The 22,513-nt window shown below is 40.9% G+C and overlaps 1 protein-coding gene across 2 annotated transcripts in view; it reads right to left on the bottom strand.

Annotated features, from left to right (window-relative positions):
* Positions 1 to 22,513, bottom strand: part of ap1m3 (adaptor related protein complex 1 subunit mu 3) — a 105,315-nt gene that overhangs the window by 64,857 nt on the left and 17,945 nt on the right. For both annotated transcript variants that reach the window (XM_060920007.1, XM_060920009.1), the window contains 4 exons: positions 21,606 to 21,762; positions 18,203 to 18,270; positions 17,422 to 17,552; positions 2,334 to 2,481 (listed from right to left, as the gene is read on the bottom strand). In XM_060920007.1, the coding sequence (XP_060775990.1) occupies positions 2,334 to 2,481; positions 17,422 to 17,552; positions 18,203 to 18,270; positions 21,606 to 21,762 (504 nt within the window). The remainder of the gene's footprint in view (positions 1 to 2,333; positions 2,482 to 17,421; positions 17,553 to 18,202; positions 18,271 to 21,605; positions 21,763 to 22,513) is intronic.

Genomic DNA, 22,513 nt, shown 5'->3' with positions numbered 1-22,513 from the left:
GAGAAACTGCTTTTATGATGTGCACAATTGACGTGGAGTTTGAACAAACGGTTTTGAGAATTTCAGTTCTGATCTGAGAAATGCACCAAAGCAACTGAGAAAAAAACTGTAATTATTACTTTCATAAACAAATACAGGGTTCTCCACGGATTGAAAATATAGGGGGGTGGGGGTCAACCGGATGACCTTGAAACAAATTTGCATAAATTTACATATGTCATTTGCATAAAATATGCATAAAATACTCTCAAATAGTAATCATTTAGAATAGAGGAATCAATTGGACCGATGTTTTCGATGTCGACAGTGGAACGCTTACGTGTAAAACCGAATCGCTCGAGAGACATTTCGACAAAGTGTACGCACTTCAAGAGCTACAGTAACACTGACAGGCAGGTTATATCCTCACAGTTTTATAGGCAATATCACGCTTGCCGCACCAACTTTTTTTTTCGGGGGGGGCTTTTTCACCTTTTTTTTTTATTGGATAGGACAGTGTAGAGACAGGAAATGAGTGGGAGAGAGAGATGGGGAGGGATCGGGAAATGACCTCGGGTCGGAATCGAACCTGGGTCCCCGGATTTATGGCATGGCGCCTTAGCCACCTGAGCCACGACGCCCCCTTGCCGCACCAACTTTGAACTTTTTGTTTTTATCCTTTATTTCTCTGCCGACAATAACAATCAGTTATCTCAAACTTGGTGTCGATTCACACGTTATTATAAAGGCGTTATCTCCCGGCGCAAGAACAATGTGTCAAAAACGCCGAAGTGTGAAACGCTTTTCTTAGACTATAATCGTCAGACTGACTAAACTAATTGCTGGTAAAGGAGTTTCACACTCGGGTGTTGTCGCGTTGTCGGTACTCCAACAGAGAAAGGCTATCTGTCACAAAGAAAACAAAGGGATGTCTCTTCCTCATACCTGCCAACCTTGAAAAAATTTTATGAGTACAATTTTACAATTTCATGAGTACCCCCCCCCACCACCACCTCACCCCAACCCGGCACGCATGCGCCCCCACAGACCACAACCAGCAGACCAAAAACACACTTTCAATCCAGTTTTATTGATTGACCTTGGGAACATAGTCCAGTTTTGTAAAACATTCCTAAGACTTTGGGAAACTGTTATTGATGGCTCTTGGGAACTTCCTTCCGTTTTGAAAAGCACAACAAACATTAAATACATGTGCAAATGAAATAAAATTAAACCAGAGCCACTCTTTCAAAATAAATAACAACACATTAAATTAATGCAGTATGTAAAAAAGGCACTTTCAACACAAAACATGGTATGCACAAATTTCCCATGCAATAGGTTTAGACTTTTGCATTTTTTAACATGTTGGAAGTATATTGCATTATACAGTAAAAATATTGCATTATACAGTACACTGCAGTATTTTGTAGTATGCCTTTTTCATGTGCAAACTATTGCATTTGCATTCGAAATATTGCATTTACTGCAGTAATACTGTATAAAAAAGCATTTGATACTGCAGTACCACGCAGGTTTTTTCATAAGAGGGATGACCAGTTTTCGACTTCACATCATCTGCAAATATTCTAGGCTACGATTGACAGAAGTTACCGACTGCCCTTAAGATATACAACACGCTACGTTTTGTTGAGCACATCAATAAAGTGGTACTTATCATAGTGATTCAATGAGAGCGCGAGAGGAATTGCAATCAGGTTTCATTGGTTACCGCATCGAATATGCAACCTCGAGTGACGGCTTCGAAGTTAAATGAAGAACTAGCCTGTACTGTTGGTGTTGTAAATGCACAAAATAACGGCTAGGAAGCTCTTGAGTACACGTGAAACACAACCGTTTCTGTTACAAATATAAAAACGACGTCTCTAACCGACGTTTTAATCCCCGACTCGCTCTACCCACCTGGCTGCACCGCTGCACTCAAGTCAGAGACGTGAAGGAGGAAGGGGAGGGGGTGAAGAGGGCAGAGCCACACGCTCTGGAAGAGGGGCGGGGGGATTGGGCAAAGCGTTCCATTCTGGCTTTGAGTTTTCTCACAGATCAGCGGTATCAACTTCAGCGAGAACTTGACTGAAATGCGAGTTCGGACGATATGCGTACTTTTTAAATGTGAAAACGTACAGTCGTACAATGAGGTAAAAGGTGCGTACAGGTTGGCAGGTATGCTTCCTTTTGTAAAGGGGCGGCAGAAATTAAACGGGGGCGGGAATCACAGAAAGGGGGGCGGTCCGCACCTCTAAAACCCCTCGTGGAGAACCCTGAAATATATGTAATGGGTGGAAAATATATTGTATTTAATATATTACAAAAGTATTATAATCAGACAAACTCACCAGTAGATTGACAGACTCAATGACGTCCATGAACACTTCATTCTTCCTGTATCTGATGCCCTCTGACCTCCAAGACACAGCGTTGGTAACGGTTGCCGGGGGGCGTGGTGCACCCACCTCCAGTTTATGCCCTTGCTGGGTGATGTACCTGTAAACACCAACCAAATTAACCGACTAATTAAAAACAAAAACGAGTGGGTATTTAAATAAAGGAAACCACTTTCACGACAAACAATTATGATTAACAATATAATCGTAATTTCTGTGACACACTCATGATACATGCATAAAAATTGTGTGGCAGTGATTACAATTTGTTGCTTATGTACTTTTATCCATTCATAGATACTTTAATTATATGGAACATCTGCAAAACAAGTTATTTCCTGCTATTATATACATTACAGCATGCTTCGTTAAATAAGAAATTTATTTATTAAGCTTAGATTATATAAAGCATTCATCTGTGCATTAATTTCAACCTGTGATTTGAATTACAGCTGGCGTGCTCACCAGAACTGCTGTAGAAAATTAATCAACACCTTCGAACGAGACTTCAGCTCAGCTTAGAAAACAGCTCAGCTCTATAATGATACTGTAAATTATGATCAGCTTGAATTATCACTACCAGCTCAAATCATACAATTAGTTGATTAGGCGATGAGTGTGATCGGATGTTTTATGGTAGCAACTTACAAAGGATCCAAGCATGACTACTCATATCCCCTGCAACCTTAAAAATATACAGAGGAATTAAAATGAAAAGAGAGAAGGGCACAAGAAATACAAGTGTTGCCAGGCAAAACAAACCTCGCCCGGCAGCACTTATTTTATACCTATATGTTGATAATGGTAATATTTCTCAATCATCAGCTGTCAAGTTATAGTCCTATGAAAATCCATGACCTTGAGTTTGACACTTCAAAGTCATTCAAGGTCAAAGGCCATGGCGGCAACTGAAAGCCCATATGGGACTTCTTATATGTTGATAATGGTAAACATCTGGCTATCATTAAGCATTTTAAAGTCATAGCTCTTTGAAAACCCATGACCTTGAGTTTGACCTTTCAAGGTCAGTCAAGGTCAAAGATCATGGTGCCAAATTAAAGCCAATATGGCACTTCATATAAGATGATAATGTCAAGTCAAGTCAAGTCAAGTTTATTTGTATAGCGCTTTTAACAATAAACATTGGCGCAAAGCAGCTTTACAGAATTTGAACGACTTAAAACATGAGCTAATTTTATCCCTAATCTATCCCCAATGAGCAAGCCTGTGGCGACGGTGGCAAGGAAAAACTCCCTCAGACGACATGAGGAAGAAACCTCGAGAGGAACCAGACTCAAAAGGGAACCCATCCTCATTTGGGCAACAACAGACAGCATGACTATAATAGTAGCACAGTTTTAACATGAAGACAGTTTTGTTGATGTTGTAACTCTTCATTGATGGAAACTTGAGTGCAAAACTGTTCATGACAACTGCAGTCCTAAAGTTAGCAAGTCAACTGTAGTCCTCAGCCATAAAAGCATTACTGTAAGAGTTCAGAGCATCCTCCAGGTGTGACTTTCAACTGTCCTCATGGGGCCGTCCTTCACAGGAGCGATGTGATGAGACTCCAACCAGACACAGGGCACCAGGATGGATCAAGCAGGTCCGAGGAGCAGAAGAGGTCAGCATCTCGATCCCAGGACCAACATGTAACCCAGAGGGACAGTTTTTTTGTGGTGGGGGGGACGGGGGGAGAAAACACAGGTTGTTAGGTATGCCCAATGTCACCTGAATAAGTGTAGGCAACAGGTGTCAATGTTTAAAAATAACACAAGTATTAAGTCTGTGTAGTAGGCTTGCAGAGACGAGAGTCCTAACATCAGGCATAATACACAACAATGGCATGTTAATATGGTTAAAAAATATCATGACCTGCTCTGGCTGGATGCTTGATTGGGTGACGGGAGCACACTCCTCAGCAATGAAACAGTTGGAATTATAGATCAGAGTGAGCACAGGCAGATGCAGATGGGACCCTTAGGGCTGGCCAAGACAATTCAGTTACATTTCACCGGGTCTGGGACATGCGACAGAATGTCTGACGGCCGATTCCCTGCAGGCTACAAGAGCCAGTTGAGGTCTCCACCCTCTCCACCAAAAGATATTAATGGTAAATATCTGTCTACCATCAACCGTATTCAAAAAATCCATGACCTTGAGTTTGCCCTTTCAAGATCACTCAAAGTCAAAGATCATGGTGGCAAATGAAAGGCCATATGGGAGTTCCTATATGCTTATAATAGTAAACATCTGTCTATCGGCAACTGTTTTTGAGTTATAATGGAGTTATTTTGACCGATGACCTTGACCCCCCCGACCTTCAACCCCCAACCGCTACAGAGACTGTCCAAGGTATCCCATCATGCAGCATATGGTTGGAAGCAGAACTGAAAAATGTACATTTTGGTTTTGGATTGAAGTCAAAATGATGAATTTGAAGAAAGTTAGCACAAAAAAAATGATTTTGACCTTTCTGGTGGCCTTGATCTTAACCATGACCCGATTACCCACAAAATTTAATCAGGTAATCTACAGACCATTGCCCACCTACCCTGAAAATTTGAAGTCAATTGGTACAACTGTCTAGATGCTAGATTGTTAACAGACACACACAAACAAACAAACAAACAAACAAACAAACAAACAAACAAACCGCACTGATTACAATACCTCGCCCCACTGACTCCATCGCAGGCAAGGTAAAAAGCCTAAGCAACACTTTGAGTGTCTCAAATTAAAAAGTAAACTATCTAATTGGTTCTAATGCAGGGGATATTGATTATGTAAAAAAAAATTCAATAAAGGCAGTGAGCAAGGTGCTGTACTCAGTAAACCAAGTTCTGCTGTTAGTGTGTGTGTGTCAGTGTAGTGCAGCCAGAGACTCCTGGGATGAACAGGACTTCCACAGAGACACACAGGCACACAAACAACCTGTAACCTACTGTATTTATATCATCTACATAGTCATGATGCAGACATAAAAGGAGATACGCAGAACCTTTATTTTTACAGTGGTGCTTGAAAGTTTGTGAACCCTTTAGAATTTTTTATATTTCTGCATAAATATGACCTAAAACATCATCAGATTTTCACACAAGTCCTAAAAGTAGATAAAGAGAACCCAGTTAAACAAATGAGACAAAAATATTATACTTGGTCATTTATTTATTGAGGAAAATGATCCAATATTACATATCTGTGAGTGGCAAAAGTATGTGAACCTTTGCTTTCAGTATCTGGTGTGACCCCCTTGTGCAGCAATAACTGCAACTAAACGTTTCCGGTAACTGTTGATCAGTCCTGCACACTGGCTTGGAGGAATTTTAGCCCATTCCTCCATACAGAACAGCTTCAGCTCTGGGATGTTGGTGGGTTTCCTCAAATGAACTGCTCGCTTCAGGTCCTTCCACAACATTTCGATTGGATTAAGGTCAGGACTTTGACTTAGCCATTCCAAAACATTAATTTTATTCTTCTTTAACCATTCTTTGGTAGAATGACTTGTGTGCTTAGGGTCGTTGTCTTGCTGCATGACCCACCTTCTCTTGAGATTCAGTTCATGGACAGATGTCCTGACATTTTCCTTTAGAATTCGCTGGTATAATTCAGAATTCATTGTTCCATCAATGATGGCAAGCCGTCCTGGTCCAGATGCAGCAAAACCAGCCCAAACCATGATACTACCACCACCATGTTTCACAGATGGGATAAGGTTCTTATGTTGGAATGCAGTGTTTTCCTTTCTCCAAACATAACGCTTCTCATTTAAACCAAAAAGTTCTATTTTGGTCTCATCTGTCCACAAAACATTTTTCCAATAGCCTTCTGGCTTGTCTTTGTGATCTTTAGCAAACTGCAGACAAGCAGCAATGTTCTTTTTGGAGAGCAGTGGCTTTCTTCTTGCAACCCTGCCATGCACACCATTGTTGTTCAGTGTTCTCCTGATGGTGGACTCATGAACATTAACATTAGCCACTGTGAGTGAGGCCTTCAGTTGCTTAGAAGTTACCCTGGGGTCCTTTGTGACCTCGCCGACTATTACACGCCTTGCTCTTGGAGTGATCTTTGTTGGTCGACCACTCCTGGGGAGGATAACAGTGGTCTTGAATTTCCTCCATTTGTACACAATCTGTCTGACTGTGGACTGGTGGAGTCCAAACTCTTTAGAGATGGTTTTGTAACCTTTTCCAGCCTGATGAGCATCAACAACGCTTTTTCTGAGCTCCTCAGAAATCTCCTTTGTTCGTGCCATGATACACTTCTACAAACATATGTTGTGAAGATCAGACTTTGATAGATCCCTGTTCTTTACATAAAAAACAGAGTGCCCAATCACACCTGATTGTCATCCCATTGATTGAAAACACCTGACTCTAATTTCACCTTCAAATTAACTGCTAATCCTAGAGGTTCACATACTTTTGCCACTCACAGATATGTAATATTGGATCATTTTCCTCAATAAATAAATGACCAAGTATAATATTTTTGTCTCATTTGTTTAACTGGGTTCTCTTTATCTACTTTTAGGACTTGTGTGAAAATCTGATGATGTTTTAGGTCATATTTATGCAGAAATATAGAAAATTCTAAAGGGTTCACAAACTTTCAAGCACCACTGTAAATAAATTTCTGAGTGGATAGTATCTCCATCCTTGACTCTTATATACTGCATAAATGGGAATTAAAAAATATATTTTTGAGAATTAAAATCGAAAGTTGTCATTCGAGCTGCCCCGCTGAGCCAGCCAGCCCTGAGTGCGTGACATTACAGCGGTCACCGGTTTTAAGGCCGAGGCCTTTGACAGCTATAGACCAAAATCATATAAATTAAAAATTTATGGTGAAAGTAAGAAATACCGTTACCGACTTGCTCAACTAAGACTGATTTGACTTCACTGATTGTGGGTTCACTCTCATTAAAACAGGATAGGTGTTATAACTTATGCAACATACATGTACATGCATGCATTTTCACTGATAAAACGTAAAAGGCTAATTAAATAATCAGATGAACTGAGACAATCACATTCTGAAGCAAATTAAATAATCTTATACTGGTAACTTAAACACACAATACAAGTTACATGTATTAATCTAAATGCAGGTAAACAATGAGTGTTGTTGTTTTTGTTGTTTTGTATCCAAATGAGAGTCGCAGCTTACCCATCAGTGTTCTTGCTTCTTGAAGGCCGATCTTGTGGCCGATTGTTTTGAAACAATCTGACTTTCAGTTGTTCGTTCAGTTCTCCGTTCATTCACTTCTTCCATGTAAGGGCGAGATATTGCTGCTGAGGCAAGCATATCCAGCGGAGAAATCAGACGGCTGGTCCACTCATTCTCCATTTTCTCCATACTGAGTACTCCGCCATTACTGCTCGGCTCAGGCAATTACTAAAACCCGGGACGGGACGTCACCGGTTTTAGCAACAACCGCAGGGAGGTCACTGCCCGGGCGATAATATGTCCCGTTCCATCCCAGGTTTTAGCAACAACCCTCAGCTCACACTCCGGGATAACTGGTGCAACTGAACTTACTTTCCTTTTCTTATAGTTTTATTTTCCTTTAATTGTTGGTACTGCACTCTCTTTCAATACGGGCTTATAGCCAACGCTCCTCAACAGATCAGAGGTTTGGTATGAGTCTTCAGTAAAATATACAGAGCAGAGGAGAGACTACTTCGTTGGCGCCCAACGTGCCCATGAACATCTCGCAAAACGCGTCCAAATCTTTGCAGTTTGAATATTCTTGGGCCATGAATGCAACGTAAATCCACCTTCTGTCATGTTGCTGCACCCACCAGCAACACATCTACGTGGCATGGTGATAAATTCGCTCAAAATGTTGGATCGGAGTTGCAGTCAGCTCTTTGTTTTAGTATAGTGGAAATGGCGATGAGACTGATAGACTGCTGTAACATCACGGACGTCAAGGTCATTCACTCAGACTGCTACCTATCCAAATCACTTTAATCGTAAAAATTACTATATTAGATTTATTGTTAACACTTAAAACTATTCCTGTGCTATTCTTGAGGTCTCAAGGTATTTATAAACAAAAAGTGAGGCCATGGTTCTGTGTATACGCTTTACGGTTCAAACAAATCTATAGACTTTGAAGTATTTCATGGATAATAGAAACATTGGTTGAATGTGAAGTGCAATTAAACGGTACCTTTTACACTAAACCTTCACTCATCGTTAAGAGGACATACATGGATATAAGCTGGTATACTGTATCAGTATAGCAGTACTAACAGTTAATTAAGAATAATTAATTTAGGGGGCGTCGTGGCTTGGGTGGATGGGGCGCCATGCCGTGGGTCCGGGGACCCGGGTTCGATTCCGACTCGAGGTCATTTCCCGATCCCTCCCCATCTCTCTCTCCTGCTCATTTCCTGTCTCTACACTGTTCTATCCAAATTAAAAAAAAAGGTAAAAAAAAAAAGAATAATTAATTTGTATGAGAGAGCATAACAAATCAAACAAAAGCATAAATCTAAATAACATCTGGTTTTATACATGGTGGTTTATGATTGGGATTACAACATTGTATTATCCTTGGGTTAGGGTTAAGGTGTGCAATCATAAAGATTATACCTGGAGACATGGAAATAACATATTTAGCCAAATTGATGACAAATAAAAAATATAAAAGTTGTGATTTTAAGTAATATTGCATAAATTCATTCCTGTTGCTGTAAAACCCATTAATTAGTTCTGTTCATTCAGAAATCCAACAACTGTTGAATGGAATCAAGCCGTGTGCAAATAAAGTGTTGCATGATCTCACTATAAATACACCTGCTCCTGTAGGGCCCCAGAGTTTGTTAGAAACAAATACTGTACTGAAACAAACAGCATCATGAAGACCAAAGAGCTATCAAAACAAGTCCGGGTGTCAGGAATGGCGAGCTGAGGTGAAGTGAGGACCCAAGAGCAGATTCAGAAAACAGGCAGTGTAAAGAGAAAACTTCTTTAATGAAGTAGATGGCAGAAAGGCAAAAGGTACAGTAGGTCTCAGGCAAAAATTGGCAGTCAAAAAACAGGCCAGGAGGCATAGGCGGTTTTAAACGGGGGCCAGTGCCCCTGTAAAATTGCTCCTGGCCCCTGTTGTGGCCCCTGTGCTGAACAGGTAACAAGATTTATTAATTTCGACATGCGCTGGCTCGAAGATCGGAACTGACATGACGGAGTGTTCTACACGGACTCCTTAAAGCGCTACACGCACACTGTTACCTGCAGCAGAAAGACCCGCAGCAGCGCGAATTGTAAACTTCGGACGTGAGAGATAACAGCTGCAGCCCTGCAAGGACTAGGCTACTGCAAAGGGAGCGAAGGTAAGGAAAATTATTCAATTTCGTAACGTCAGTGTTTGCACATATCCATGTTTTACTGTTGTTGTTCACTACAATAATAAATCCGTTTTATTGCGCTTTCTTAAAAGTGCGTTGCACAGCAATAAGTAGCCTAACTTAATATTTTTGGGAAATGGGTAAAATAACCGACAGTGTTTAACCTTCTTGTAAAACTTTAATGGCCTTTTGATATGTAGAGGCTACATTCCTCTCCGTTTACTTTTTAGTATAGACCTACTGTAGGCTATCATCATGGAAAGGAGCAAGAAGGACATTATGTCCTTTTTTGCCCCTGTTGGCAAAAAGCAACATAGAGAGAATAAGGAAGATGAAGATTATGAAAGAGGAGAGAGAGAGCCAGAGGTGGAGAGAGAGCCAGAGGTGGTGGTTGGAGAGGTGGAAAGTGAGTCATCTGAAAGGCAATCTGAGAGTGAGGATGAAGATATTCAGGATCAGATTGAGGGACAGAATGAGGGACAATCCAACGAGTCATTGGGACAACCAGATTCACCATGCATATCAAGTACAGCACCATCAGGTTTGTGATGTTGAATAAATGTGTGTGTGTGAGAGCAGTGTCGGCCTATAGCCTACCCTGAAAGTGTGAAGTCTGAATAATAATTAATAAATATAAAATAAAAATAATAGATATAATAATAAATTAATAAATGAATAATGATAAATAAATGTTGTTCTCAGTCGCACTCCCATATTTACTGTATTCATCTTTCTCCAGATATCAGCAAGTGCTTGGACGACACTCCAGTGCAGCCACGTCTGAAGAAAAGGTTCATTGTATGCAAAAATAGAAATCTTATTTTACAAAAAAGAGAAACATGGTTTTAAGATTTACTAAGCACAATTTATTTTATGTTTAGGCTATTGAGACAGAATGTTTATCTCATTGTATTTATGCTCAATGTATTTTGTTTTGGTTTTAAATAAACTAAACAAAACATTTTGAACGCTTAAATATTGCCATGTTTTGCCCATATGTGCCCCCCTGAAAAAACACTGGCCCCACCTCGGCCCCCCTAGTAATTTTGGTCTAGAACCGCCACTGCCAGGAGGTCAAAAACACAGGAGCAGGTAGCAGTGTGTGAAATATGTTGAAAATCAGAAATGGCCAACAGGGCTCTTAACTTTTCAATGTTCATGGCCAGCATTAAAAGTTGATGGCCAGTGTGAATGTATGACCCTCGGATGTCTGATGCACATCTAGTGTGTGTTTTTTGAAGTTCTGTGAGCCCAACACAAGAGGAGCATTCGCATACTTGTGATATTTGTCAATTTTCAGTCCGGGTTTTCTAACAGCGTATGGACCATAAATTGAACGGCAAGGTTGGCAAAACATCTGTTTTTGTGTATTTGAGTACGACAACCAATTGTATGTCTGCAGCCAGCCTGGTTTAAATGTCCTCTCCTGCTTTTCTTCCTCATATCGCTTCTTAGTAGCTTTGATTTCTTCTTCTGTTTTCTTCTGCTTCACTTTTTTCTCAGGCAAACCCAGAAACTTCCACATGATTGTCACGAAAAGGCGAAAAAGCGCACTCCTGTAGAATCTTGTGCCACAATGTCGGCAAAATGTAATGTGATAAACTGCTCATTTAAGAGATGGCAGCTGATTCGCTTTCGTTTTACAGATTTGTGACGTATCTGACAAAATAACCAATGAAAACAATCCTTGCAAAAGGTGGACGTGTCGTGTTAGGGACATGGTAATACAACCATGAAATCGTCAAGTGTTAGGGACATAGTAATACAAGCATGAAACCATCAAAATATACGTTCACGGGCAGGCCAATGTTTGTGGCATGATGGACTCGCTACTTTTTATAGTTTATGGCCCGACGAAAAAGTTGATAGCGTCGTGCTACCGGGCACATGGTAATTTCGCACACTGGCAGGTAGACACGATCAGGGACAAAAAACAGGACAGAAAAACTTGACAAAAAAACAAGGAAAAATTCAGGCAGGGGGAATCAAGAAGACAGAATACCAATGAGCTGTAGCAAGGCAAGTCTACAAGAGACAGTCTGGCAAATGGAGTAGCTCCAAACAGTTCATAAAAAGCCCTGGCTGATGGGAGAGGAGTGATAGCAGGCAGGCTTTTGTCTAAACGGGGGAACAGGGGCGCTGCGCCCTCTTACTCTCGGCGTGCGCCCCCTTATCGACTCCGTGAAAACATCCCAGCAACACCACGTGACAATGTGTCTGATCATCAAATACGTTATAATTGCTCCAAAAATATTCCAATCATAGTAGATACACCGCCAGACGGTGCAAAAACAATCCGAATTGGCGTTTTCCAGACTGAGGTGCCATGTTGTTTAGTTGTTTACTTGTCGCGGCTGCTCTTGCGAGATTTGACATGGGTTACATACAAGGTCAGCTGACTTGTAGAGCGAGATTTCTCGAGACTGAATGACCTTTCACCCACCGGCGCGGGAGCTTTTGACAGAAGTAGTTCGCGAGTTGTTTTTGTTGACACTTGGGCATTTAAAGATGTCATCCCGCGGCACGAAGCGGAAGAAAGCCAAAGACTGTCCGGGGCAGAAGAAGATTACTTCTTTCTTTTTCAATGTTGACAGACAATTTGTTACAATTTCCCTCTCAGATAGCCTCAGAATGTCCCATTGGAGCATTTTTCAAAGGCTTTGCAAGGCGGGGGGGGACAACCGGCACCATCTCCCCCCCGCTTCGCTCCCTCGCCATGGTGAGCGCCCTCATACTAAATTTTTCTAGAAAAAACCCTGGCAGGTGTGGGAGTGCCGCTTCAGGAAATGGCCTTCAGCAAGGCAGGACTGAATTCCTGTCCTGGAGCCGGCCTGGAGCCAGCATGGAAGTCCTACAGTCTAAGGCATGGATGGACTGGACCAGACTGTGATACCGGGACAATGTTCTAGAAAAGTATCAATCAAAAAAATTTTTTTTTTTTTTGAAATTTCAAACTGATCACGAATAAATCCATTATTTATCAACAAAATTCTGTTTAATTAAGCTTTGTGTCACAAAAACTATGGCTTTCAAGTGTTAGAAATATCGTGTAAATCAAATGGTAAAAATGAATTCAAATTCATTGACTGACGACAAAATATGGAAAAGTTCAAGGGGGTGAATACTTATGCAAGGCATGGTAATGATGGAAAATGTGGCTCTTTACCAATTCTTATTACTTAAAGACATACAGTGTCAAGAAAAAGTAAGTGAACCCTTTGGAATTACCTGCATTAATGTATAAATTTATCTTAAAATATGGTCTGATCTTCATCTAAGTTACAATAATGAACCAACACAACCTGTTTTAACTAGTAAGGCACAAATTATTGCTTTGTTCTTGTCCATATTGAATACATCGTTCAAAATTTCAGTGTATGTTGGAAAAGGCGTGCGAACCCTTAGGCTAATGAGTTCAATGGAAGTTAATGGAGTCAGGATTCAGCAAACCTGAAGTCCAGTCAATGAAACGAGTTTGGAGGTGCGGGTAAGTGATACTTTAACATGAAAAAAAATTTGAGTTTCCTGTTCACAAGAAGGATCTGCTGATGTGCACCATGCCTCACAAAAGGGAATTTTCAGAAGACCTAATATCAAGAATTGTTGACTTGCATAATCCTGGAAAGGGTTACAAAGCAATCTCAAAGAGTTTAGAGTTTATTCATCAGTTGACAGTTAGAGAAATGAGAAGATTTAGTACTGTCGCTTGTCTCACTAGAAGTGGGTCCCCGACAAAGATTACTTCAAAGGCTCAACGAAGAATCCTCAGTGACTTAAAGAAGAACCCTGGAGTAACAACTAAAGGTTTGAAGAATTCACTAGAACTGGCTAATATCTCTGTTCATGAGTCTACTATGTGCAAAACAGGCAGGGTGTCAATGGCAGGACATCATGGAAGAAACTGTTCTCCAAAAAACATTGATGTGCGCCTGAAGTTTGCCAAAGATCACCCTGATGCTTTGTTGACTGATGAAATGAAGGCTGAATTATTTGGGAAGACACAGCACTACATATGGCATAAATAGGGCACAGGCAAACATCATCCCAACAGTGCCGTACAATGGAGGGAGCATCATGATGAAATGAAGTTGGATCAGGTTGATCACATGAATAACGGGCCAAGCCACGGTTGTAGCAGGCCATACCTGGGCTGTTTCAAAAGGTCTCGAGGAGAGGGAGGTGCCTGTAAAGCTTGTCGGGACTACAACTTTTGGTGACCGAGTTATGAATTTTTAAATCCCTGCATGTGTGCGTGGCTGGAGCCAGGGCTCATATTAAAGTTTTCGGCGAGCCGTGCTTGCGTGGGGCTTCGGGGGCGAATAGCGGGCCAAGCCGCGGTTGTAGCAGGCCATGGCTGCCCTCTTCGGAAAGGGCTCGGCGTGCTCTACATCCCTGTGAAAATCCATAGCGATCTGGTTAAATTAGTGAAAATATTTCTGGAAATGTGCATCTGTCAAGGTTCTTGGGCTGGATCCGTCCCTGCTTAAAAAAAGGAAAATCCACCTTTTGCAGTGGCCCAGTCAGAGCCCAGACCTTAACCCAATAGACAGCCATTTACACCAGACGTCCTGAGAATATGGCTGAGCTGAAGCAGTTCTGTAAGAAAGAATGGTTCAAAATGCCTCCTGAATGTTGTGCAGGTCTGATTCACAGCTACCAGGAGCACTTTTTTGAGTTTATTGCTGCCAAGTAGGTTCGACCAGTTAGGGCTGTGCCGATAGACGATGCCATCGTCCATCGACGATGGTGGTCATCCATCATGATGGAGAGCCACCATCGTGATACCACGCCCCCTCCTGTCATAATCACGCATATACGGTATCATCTGGGCCTATTTAACCTAAAAAGTTAGTTTTTTGTTAGTTTAGTTAGTTAGTTTTGTTTAATATATAAATATATTATATAACATATATAATTATAAATACATAATTATATAAATCATTATAAAGTAATATCCTATTACCGCTTGTTCACGTAGGCTATGGTGCAGGGACGTGCTAGTGAACATAACATGTGGTTACACAAATACAGTATGCTACTAATAATAAATTTTGACTTCATTTTTTAGCCTACACTATACTTTTAATGTAAAATTTGTCATGTTGTTCAAACAAATAGCCACTATTAACGACTTCAGTCGGGAAATATTGCACCCCAAACGGCAGTGAAGCGCAGACTTCGGCAGAAGTCAAATAACTTTAATCTGGTAAATAGGCCTACTTTCAGACACAAAATGGTCCACTCTAAGCCATAATGTCAAACCAAATGGAAGAATGAAGGTGATTCTGACAAATGTAAAGACAGTAAAAAAAAAAAAAAACAATATTAAATCATGATTTTAAAAGCTGGTGCAATAATTCAAACACTAATAAATTGGAAAAATTAGCGCGTTCAGGTGCGCACTAAAGGCCAAAACGCATCTTCAATTGATATGGTGTAAATAAACAATGAGTAATAGCTTAAGTGTAGTTTCTTCTCATAGTTTGAATATTAGTCTTTCATTGTTAGAGCAGATTAATATCTTGCCGTGATCAGTGAGTGCTCGGGGAGGTTCATTTCCACCTGCGCTTTGCGCAGCTCATTTCTCCGAAGCCAGCTGTGCGCAAACGCAGTGTTGACTGCTCGGCAAACTCCAAACGCTCGGTCTGTACTGGCCCTCTGTTGCGCAAGCGAGTTGGTTATGGCCAGGTTCAAATTGTGCCCAAAACAACTTAACCACGGCCATTTCAATTGCCTGATGGCTGTGACAATATTCGCCCCGTTGTTGCAGGCGATCTTTTTCTCCTCTATTTTCCATTCGGCAAGTGTCTCGCGCAATGCGTCTTCCAAATTGTCCGCTGAACGTGTCTTTGGCATGAAACTCGTCTGCAGGCAATTGGACTGCATTGCCCACTCTCGGTCCACATAATGTACGGTAGCTGACATATAGGGCATCATGTTGCAGCTGGACCACATATCCGTTATCAAGGCCAAATATTCCACATCACCTAGCGCTTTTTTCTTTACGTGCCAAAGCCTCGGATGAGTATCTAATACTTTTAATAATAATCTCATCTCATCTCATTATCTCTAGCCGCTTTAACCTTCTACAGGGTCGCAGGCAAGCTGGAGCCTATCCCAGCTGACTACGGGCGAAAGGCGGGGTACACCCTGGACAAGTCGCCAGGTCATCACAGGGCTGACACATAGACACAGACAACCATTCACACTCACACCTACGCTCAATTTAGAGTCACCAGTTAACCTAACCTGCATGTCTTTGGACTGTGGGGGAAACCGGAGCACCCGGAGGAAACCCACACGGACACGGGGAGAACATGCAAACTCCACACAGAAAGGCCCTCGCCGGCCCCGGGGCTCGAACCCAGGACCTTCTTGCTGTGAGGCGACAGCTCTAACCACTACACCACCGTGCCGCCACTTTTAATAATAATAATAATAATATATTTAATAATGTGGTATTAACCCCCCCGCCCACGATATGATCGTCCATCACGATGTTTGCACTGTAAACATCGTCGATGCCAATTAAGGGGACATCGCACAGCCCTACGACCAGTTATTAAATCCAAAGGTTCACTTACTTTTTTTTCCACCAGCCCTGTGAATGTTTAATGAGTGGGTTCAAGAAAGACATGAAAGCTTATAATTGTTTGCGTGTTATTAGTTAAAGCAGATTGTATTTATTCATGATAGATAGATAGATAGATAGATAGATAGATAGATAGATAGATAGATAGATAGATAGATAGATAGATAGATCGATAGATCGATCGATAGATCGATCGATAGATCGATCGATCCCCAAAAGGGAAATTACAAGGGTTTTTTTTGTTGTTGTTTGTCTGTTTTTAGACGAATGAAGATCAGATCATATTTTAAGATAAATTTATACATGAATATGGGTAATTCCAAAGAAGAAGAAGCCTCTATTTGTCACATGCACACTCAAGCACACAGTAAAATTCCTCCTTTGCATTTAACCCATTTGAAGCAGTGAACACACACATGAGCAATGAGCACACACATACCCAGAGCAGTGGGCAGCTATACTACAGCACCCGGGGAGCACTTGGGGGTTAATTGCCTTGCTTAAGGGTATTTCAGCCCAAGGCCGCCCCATGTTAACCTAACCACATGTCTTTGAACCGTGGGGGAAACCGGAGCAAACCCACGCAGAAACAGGGAAAACATGCAAACTCCACACAGAAAGGCCCCCGTCAGCCCCTGGGCTCGAACCCAGAACCTTCTTGCTGTGAGGTGACAGTGCTAACTACTACACCATCATGCCACCCAAACGGTTCACTTACTTTTTCTTGTACACTGAGGAAAAGTCTTAACGTTAAAATGAAATATGTAACAAGTTTTTTAAAAAATCTAATGCACATACAGTCAATATATAATGCAGTACTGAAAATTCACTACAAGCTAACTGGACTTTCATCAGAGTAACAACACTCACATTCCCATAACTGCTGAAAACAAGAACATCTCACATCTCTGACAGTGCTTCTATGTGTCTGCCACATGAAGTAAACCTCTGTTTGTACCATGCTATCCAGCTCACAGAGCATGAATAGAGCACACGCAGTGTGTGGATGCACAGTTGTGACCAGTAAATGGTGGATGGTACTGGTTCGAATGACTAATGATGAATAAACAGCAATTCTGTCAATACTCACTCCAGTAAGATCTTGCTGTCTGTGGTTTGAGGGAAACCAAAATCCATGACCTCATCCATTAGCTCATAGACGGTCACAAAGTTGTCGCGTATACTCTCCTCCTCCAGAACCTTAAAATACTCAGTGAAAATCTATAACAAAAAGGCAGAGTCTTTCTTAATACTAAAAGCTGAAAAAATTATTTCACTGGGTTCAGGCGAGATTTTGTAAAGAGCTACTTGTATGGATGCGACAAATTAACGAATTTAAAGAAAAATAGTATGTAGCTGTTGACGTGGTGAAGTTTTCTGTAATAAGATGTTCATTTAGCACTTTTATAAAAATTCTCCAGAGTCAACATTTTGTAACAGTCAGAGATAAACCCGTAACCTGTAAGCTGCATTTTGTGGTTTATTACCTTCAAGAGAGAAAAAAAGACATGCTGGGGACATAACAATGGTTTATAGCTGCTATAACGTAAGCGATAATAGGTAATAACTTCTGCTGATGTTCAACAACATTACATGGTACTATAGTATAAATGGATAAAAAGCGCACCATGCCGTTCTTTAATAAATAAAAACTGTTAAAGGAATAAATATGAAAATAATCAACTTCAGGATGGTAACGGTGCATCACACCACCACGTCATTGCTAATTTTACTATAACGCCACATATCTTGATTTATTTCATACATAACACCTACCCAGGTTGGTCTTCTTAATATAAACACATCAACGTGAGCCATTATAACTTACAGGGCATGCTGAGCAGACAGGAGTGTGTGGAAAGCATACTCACCTCCACTAGCTTGTACAGGAAGGAATACACAAGAGCAGCGTTTGTATTCTTTTTAGTCATTGCCACCACTGATATGTGACTATTAAGGATCTTTCAGTTTGTCTTGAACATTTGTACAGACGTTCAGAGAAAAATATTATAAAGTATAGAGGAAAGGGGGGCATTAGGCTCCATACTTTTTTTGTTGAAAAAAAAAATCCTAGTGCACCTCAAAATATTGGAATATCATGAAAAAGTTTATTTTTTCATGATCTAATTCAAAAAGGTAAACGTTCATGAATTCTATATTCGTTACATGTAAAACGAAATATTTCAAGGCTTTTTTGTTTTAATTTTGATAATTATGGCTTATAGCTCATGAAAATCAGAAATTCAGTATCTTAAAATATTTCATTTCGAGTTTGAGTAAAACAGTATAAATACTGTAGTCTGGTTAACACCAGACCATATCACAAGTGAAATATGGTCTGGAATCCGCCTATTAAATTTCTCGTAGGGGAGGTGTGGTTTACGATTGTCAACGGCCGTTTATTGGACGTTGCGAATGTCCATCATTTGGCGTATACGTAGCCCATGGCCAATCATGGCAGTTGTACCCGGTGACGTAGTTAGAGCGACGAAGAAGCGAAAGACTGTAACGCCAAACGCTGTTCTTTTTTTAAAACAAACTTTCGCTCTAAACTATTCAGAACAGTGTCTAAAGCTTGATCAAAAGTTTGGTTCGTATCGCTCGCCGCCACGTTAAATGTGATCCGTAAACAGTCCCAAATAAACTACAAGCTTCCGTTTGTCGAGTAGTACGCGTCACCGTCTTTCCACCCCTCCCCACTCTCTGATTGGCTCCCTAACTCAGGCGAGCCTTTAGACCATAGTTTCCATGCTGTCTTTTCAGATCGGAACGATTGTGCAAAGCAGAATGGGATTTCCCAGGCTATAAATACTGTGCATCCCTCGGTCTAGTTCAGGCCATGCAACCACAATCATAGGGAAGACTGCTGACTTGACAGTTGTCCAGAAGATGATCATCTACACCCTCCACAAAGAGGGTAAGCCACAGAAAGTCACTGCTGGAAAGGCTGGCTGGAAAAGGTGCACAAGCAACAGGGATGACCGCAGCCTTGAGAGGATTGTCAAGTAAAGTCGTTTCAAGAACTTGGGAGAGCTTCACAAGGAGTGGACTGAGGCTGGTTTCAGAGCATCAAGAGATACCACGCACAGACACCTTCAGGAAAGGGGCTACAGCTGTTGCATTCCTAATATCAAGACATTCCTGAACCAGAGACAATGTCAGAAGCGTCTTACCTGGGCTAAGGAGATAAAGAACTGGATTATGGCTGAGTGGACTTGATAAAACACGGTGGGCCAACACTAGCGGACGGCATGGCACCCCAAATCATCACAGACTGCGGAAACTTCACACTGGACTTCAAACACATTGGATTCAGTGCCTCTCCATTCTTCCTCCAGACTCAAGGACCTTGATTTCCAAATGAAATGCAAACTTTACTTTCATCTGAAAAGAGAACTTTGGACCACTGAGCAACAGTCCAGTTCTTTCTCTCCTCAGCCCAGGTAAGACGCTTCTGACGTTCTCTCTGGTTCAGGAGTGGCTTGATATTAGGAATGTGACAGCGGTAGCCCCTTTCCTGAAGATGTCTGTGTGGTGGCTCGTGATACACTGACACCAGCCACAGTCCACTCCTTGTGAAGCTCTCCCAAGTTCTTGAATTGACTTTTCTTGACAATCCTCTCAAGGTTGCAGTCATCTCTGTTGCTTGTGCACCTTTTCCAGCCAGCCTTTTCAGCAATGACTTTCTGTGGCTTACTCTCCTGATGGAGGGTGTAGATGATCATCTTCTGGACAACTGTCAAGTCAGCAGTCTTCCCCATGATTGTGGTTGCATGTACTGAACTAGACTGAGAGATACATGGTATTTATTCTATTTTACTCAAACTTGAAATGAAATATTCCAATATTCTGAAATACTGGATTTCTGATTTTCATGAGCTACAAGCCATAATCATCAAAATTAAAACAAAAAAGCCTTAAAATATTTCACTTTACATCTAATGAATAAAGAATACATGAAAGTTTACCTTTTTGAATTAAATTAAGAAAAAAAACTTTTTCATGATATTCCAATACTTTATGATTCATTAGTATATGGCAGTGTTGCATTCGAGTCACTAAACCTCGAGTCTGAGTCCAGTCTCGAGTCCCCAGTGTTCAAGTCCAAGTCATTAAAGAAAATTTTGAGTCGAGTCAAAGTCAAGTCCACTACTGATCCGAGTCGAGTCCGAGAACGAGACTCCAACCGCACCATTTGATGGTGGCTATTGCTTGTTTATGTGAAACCATCTCTGCTACTGGACTAACGTTACTGCTTGACTGCCCCATTTTAGTTAATAGGCTACAGATAAAAAGCTTGTTCATTACTCATCAAGCCCCACCCACCACCAACAGGGCAAATAACATGAGACAGGGTTAACGCTAGCTAGTTCATCGGCCAGCAAGCAAGCCCCGCTATCAACAGAGCAATGAACATAGCATGTCACTTACTTCTCTGGGTGGAGTCTTGCCAAATGACGATTGAAGTTCGAGGTTGTCCCCGTCGTCTCCTCGATAGTTCTTCTACATATGGAACACATAGCAGTGCATTTTTTCCCAATGCACGAGAAGTCTGTATAAACAAAGTGGACAATCCTAGGGGCTTCTCTCCAGGCATTTTAGCACCATTAACGTTAGTTTGTTCCTGAATATGATGTATGAACAGGTGAATGTGCATTCTCTTGCATGAAATTAGTATAAAAATTAATGTAGGGATAAATATCTTATGCCAAATTATTATGGCATGTTACACAAAGTAAAGAAAAAAATCTGAGTCCTCGTCTCCAATTTACGAGTCCGAGTCCAAGTCATCAGTGCTCAAGTCGAAGTCAAGTCACGAGTCCTTAAAATTAGGGCACGAGTCGGACTCGAGTACTACAAGCCTGGTGTATGGTATAAAGAATTTTACTTTATTAACAGTGTAATAGAACAAACAAACACATAATTTCAAATGAATTGGCATCAAATCCAATGATAAAAGTGCAACAATTTTCCAACAAGTCGGCTTTTTTACAGTAGATCCTCTTCCCTACAGGTGAGGGGCAATAAGCCCCCATTAGAAGAGTCCAATTTTCAATTTCTATGTAATTTTACTGGGTACAGTTATCACACATTCTGACTAGCTCCTGAGTAATCTGCAATAATGTCTGACATGCTGGTAATAAATTCTATGCATTTTCAATATAGTGGGGCCCCACAGGGCCGAATGCACCCCCGTTCCCCTATAATAACCGTAATACACAAAAAGAAAGATAGACCAGTGAATGGAAAGAACATCAGAGTAGTGGAGGATACAGTAGAGGTTGTTGTGCTTGATGTACAGGAAGTGAGTGGAGCCGTGGCTCAACAGAGGTGATAATTCTGCGTCTTCCTCCCTCTTCAGCATGATGGGCATGAGGTGGTCGATCTCACTCATGTCAACACTGCCCATGTAGTTCCGGCATATAAGCACCTGAATGGGGGAGAGTAAACGCCATAATACACAAGCAGTAATATATATTTGGTATATTAAAAAAAATCTAGCAAGAAGATACACAGTTTATGCAACCAGATTATGTAACGCTTTTTTTTCCTGTTTTCATCTATGGACTGGAAATGGGCAGATGCTACAGTAGCTGATATCAGTTTCCGTTTTATTTGATCATACGAAAAGAGCTGATTCATCATGACTGAGTCAAATATTCACTAACTTCCAATAGCAAAAATATTAAACGTTAAATATTCTTAATATTAAATTCTTCTTGGAAGCATCTGGACTTATGAATAAACTTTCATTAATTTATCTGAAAGATTTCACTAATTACTAGACAAGCTTCTGTTTCTTGTGTTAATATCTTAGATTTAATGAAAGAGGAAATTCTGAGTAAATGTTATGTTCTCTTGTTCTCTGGAAATGAGTTGTTGTGTGAGTCACTGGGCTGACAGTGAATCAATTCGATTACAATCCATTGGCGTTTGTATCCAGTTTATTGTGAGCAAGAAGCAGTGGTGATGATTAATCAAAATTAGTCAGGGTTGGGCCTCCAGTGGTTAAGTAACTATAAATAGCATGGCTATAGACTAATTTATATCAGGGAAGTCAAGCATCAACACTGCTCTCCCCTTGCCAAATGTCTATGTATTGCACTTCACAATTTATAACATGGCATAGCCTTATGATATTTTATTTATCCAGAGCGATTTATTGTCTAATCATGTTCCCC

This window comes from Neoarius graeffei, chromosome 4, assembly GCF_027579695.1.
Source record: "Neoarius graeffei isolate fNeoGra1 chromosome 4, fNeoGra1.pri, whole genome shotgun sequence".
Classification (NCBI taxonomy): Eukaryota; Metazoa; Chordata; class Actinopteri; order Siluriformes; family Ariidae; genus Neoarius; species Neoarius graeffei.
The sequence above is the reverse complement of the archived record's forward strand: the minus strand, read 5'-3'. Positions and strand labels throughout refer to the sequence as shown.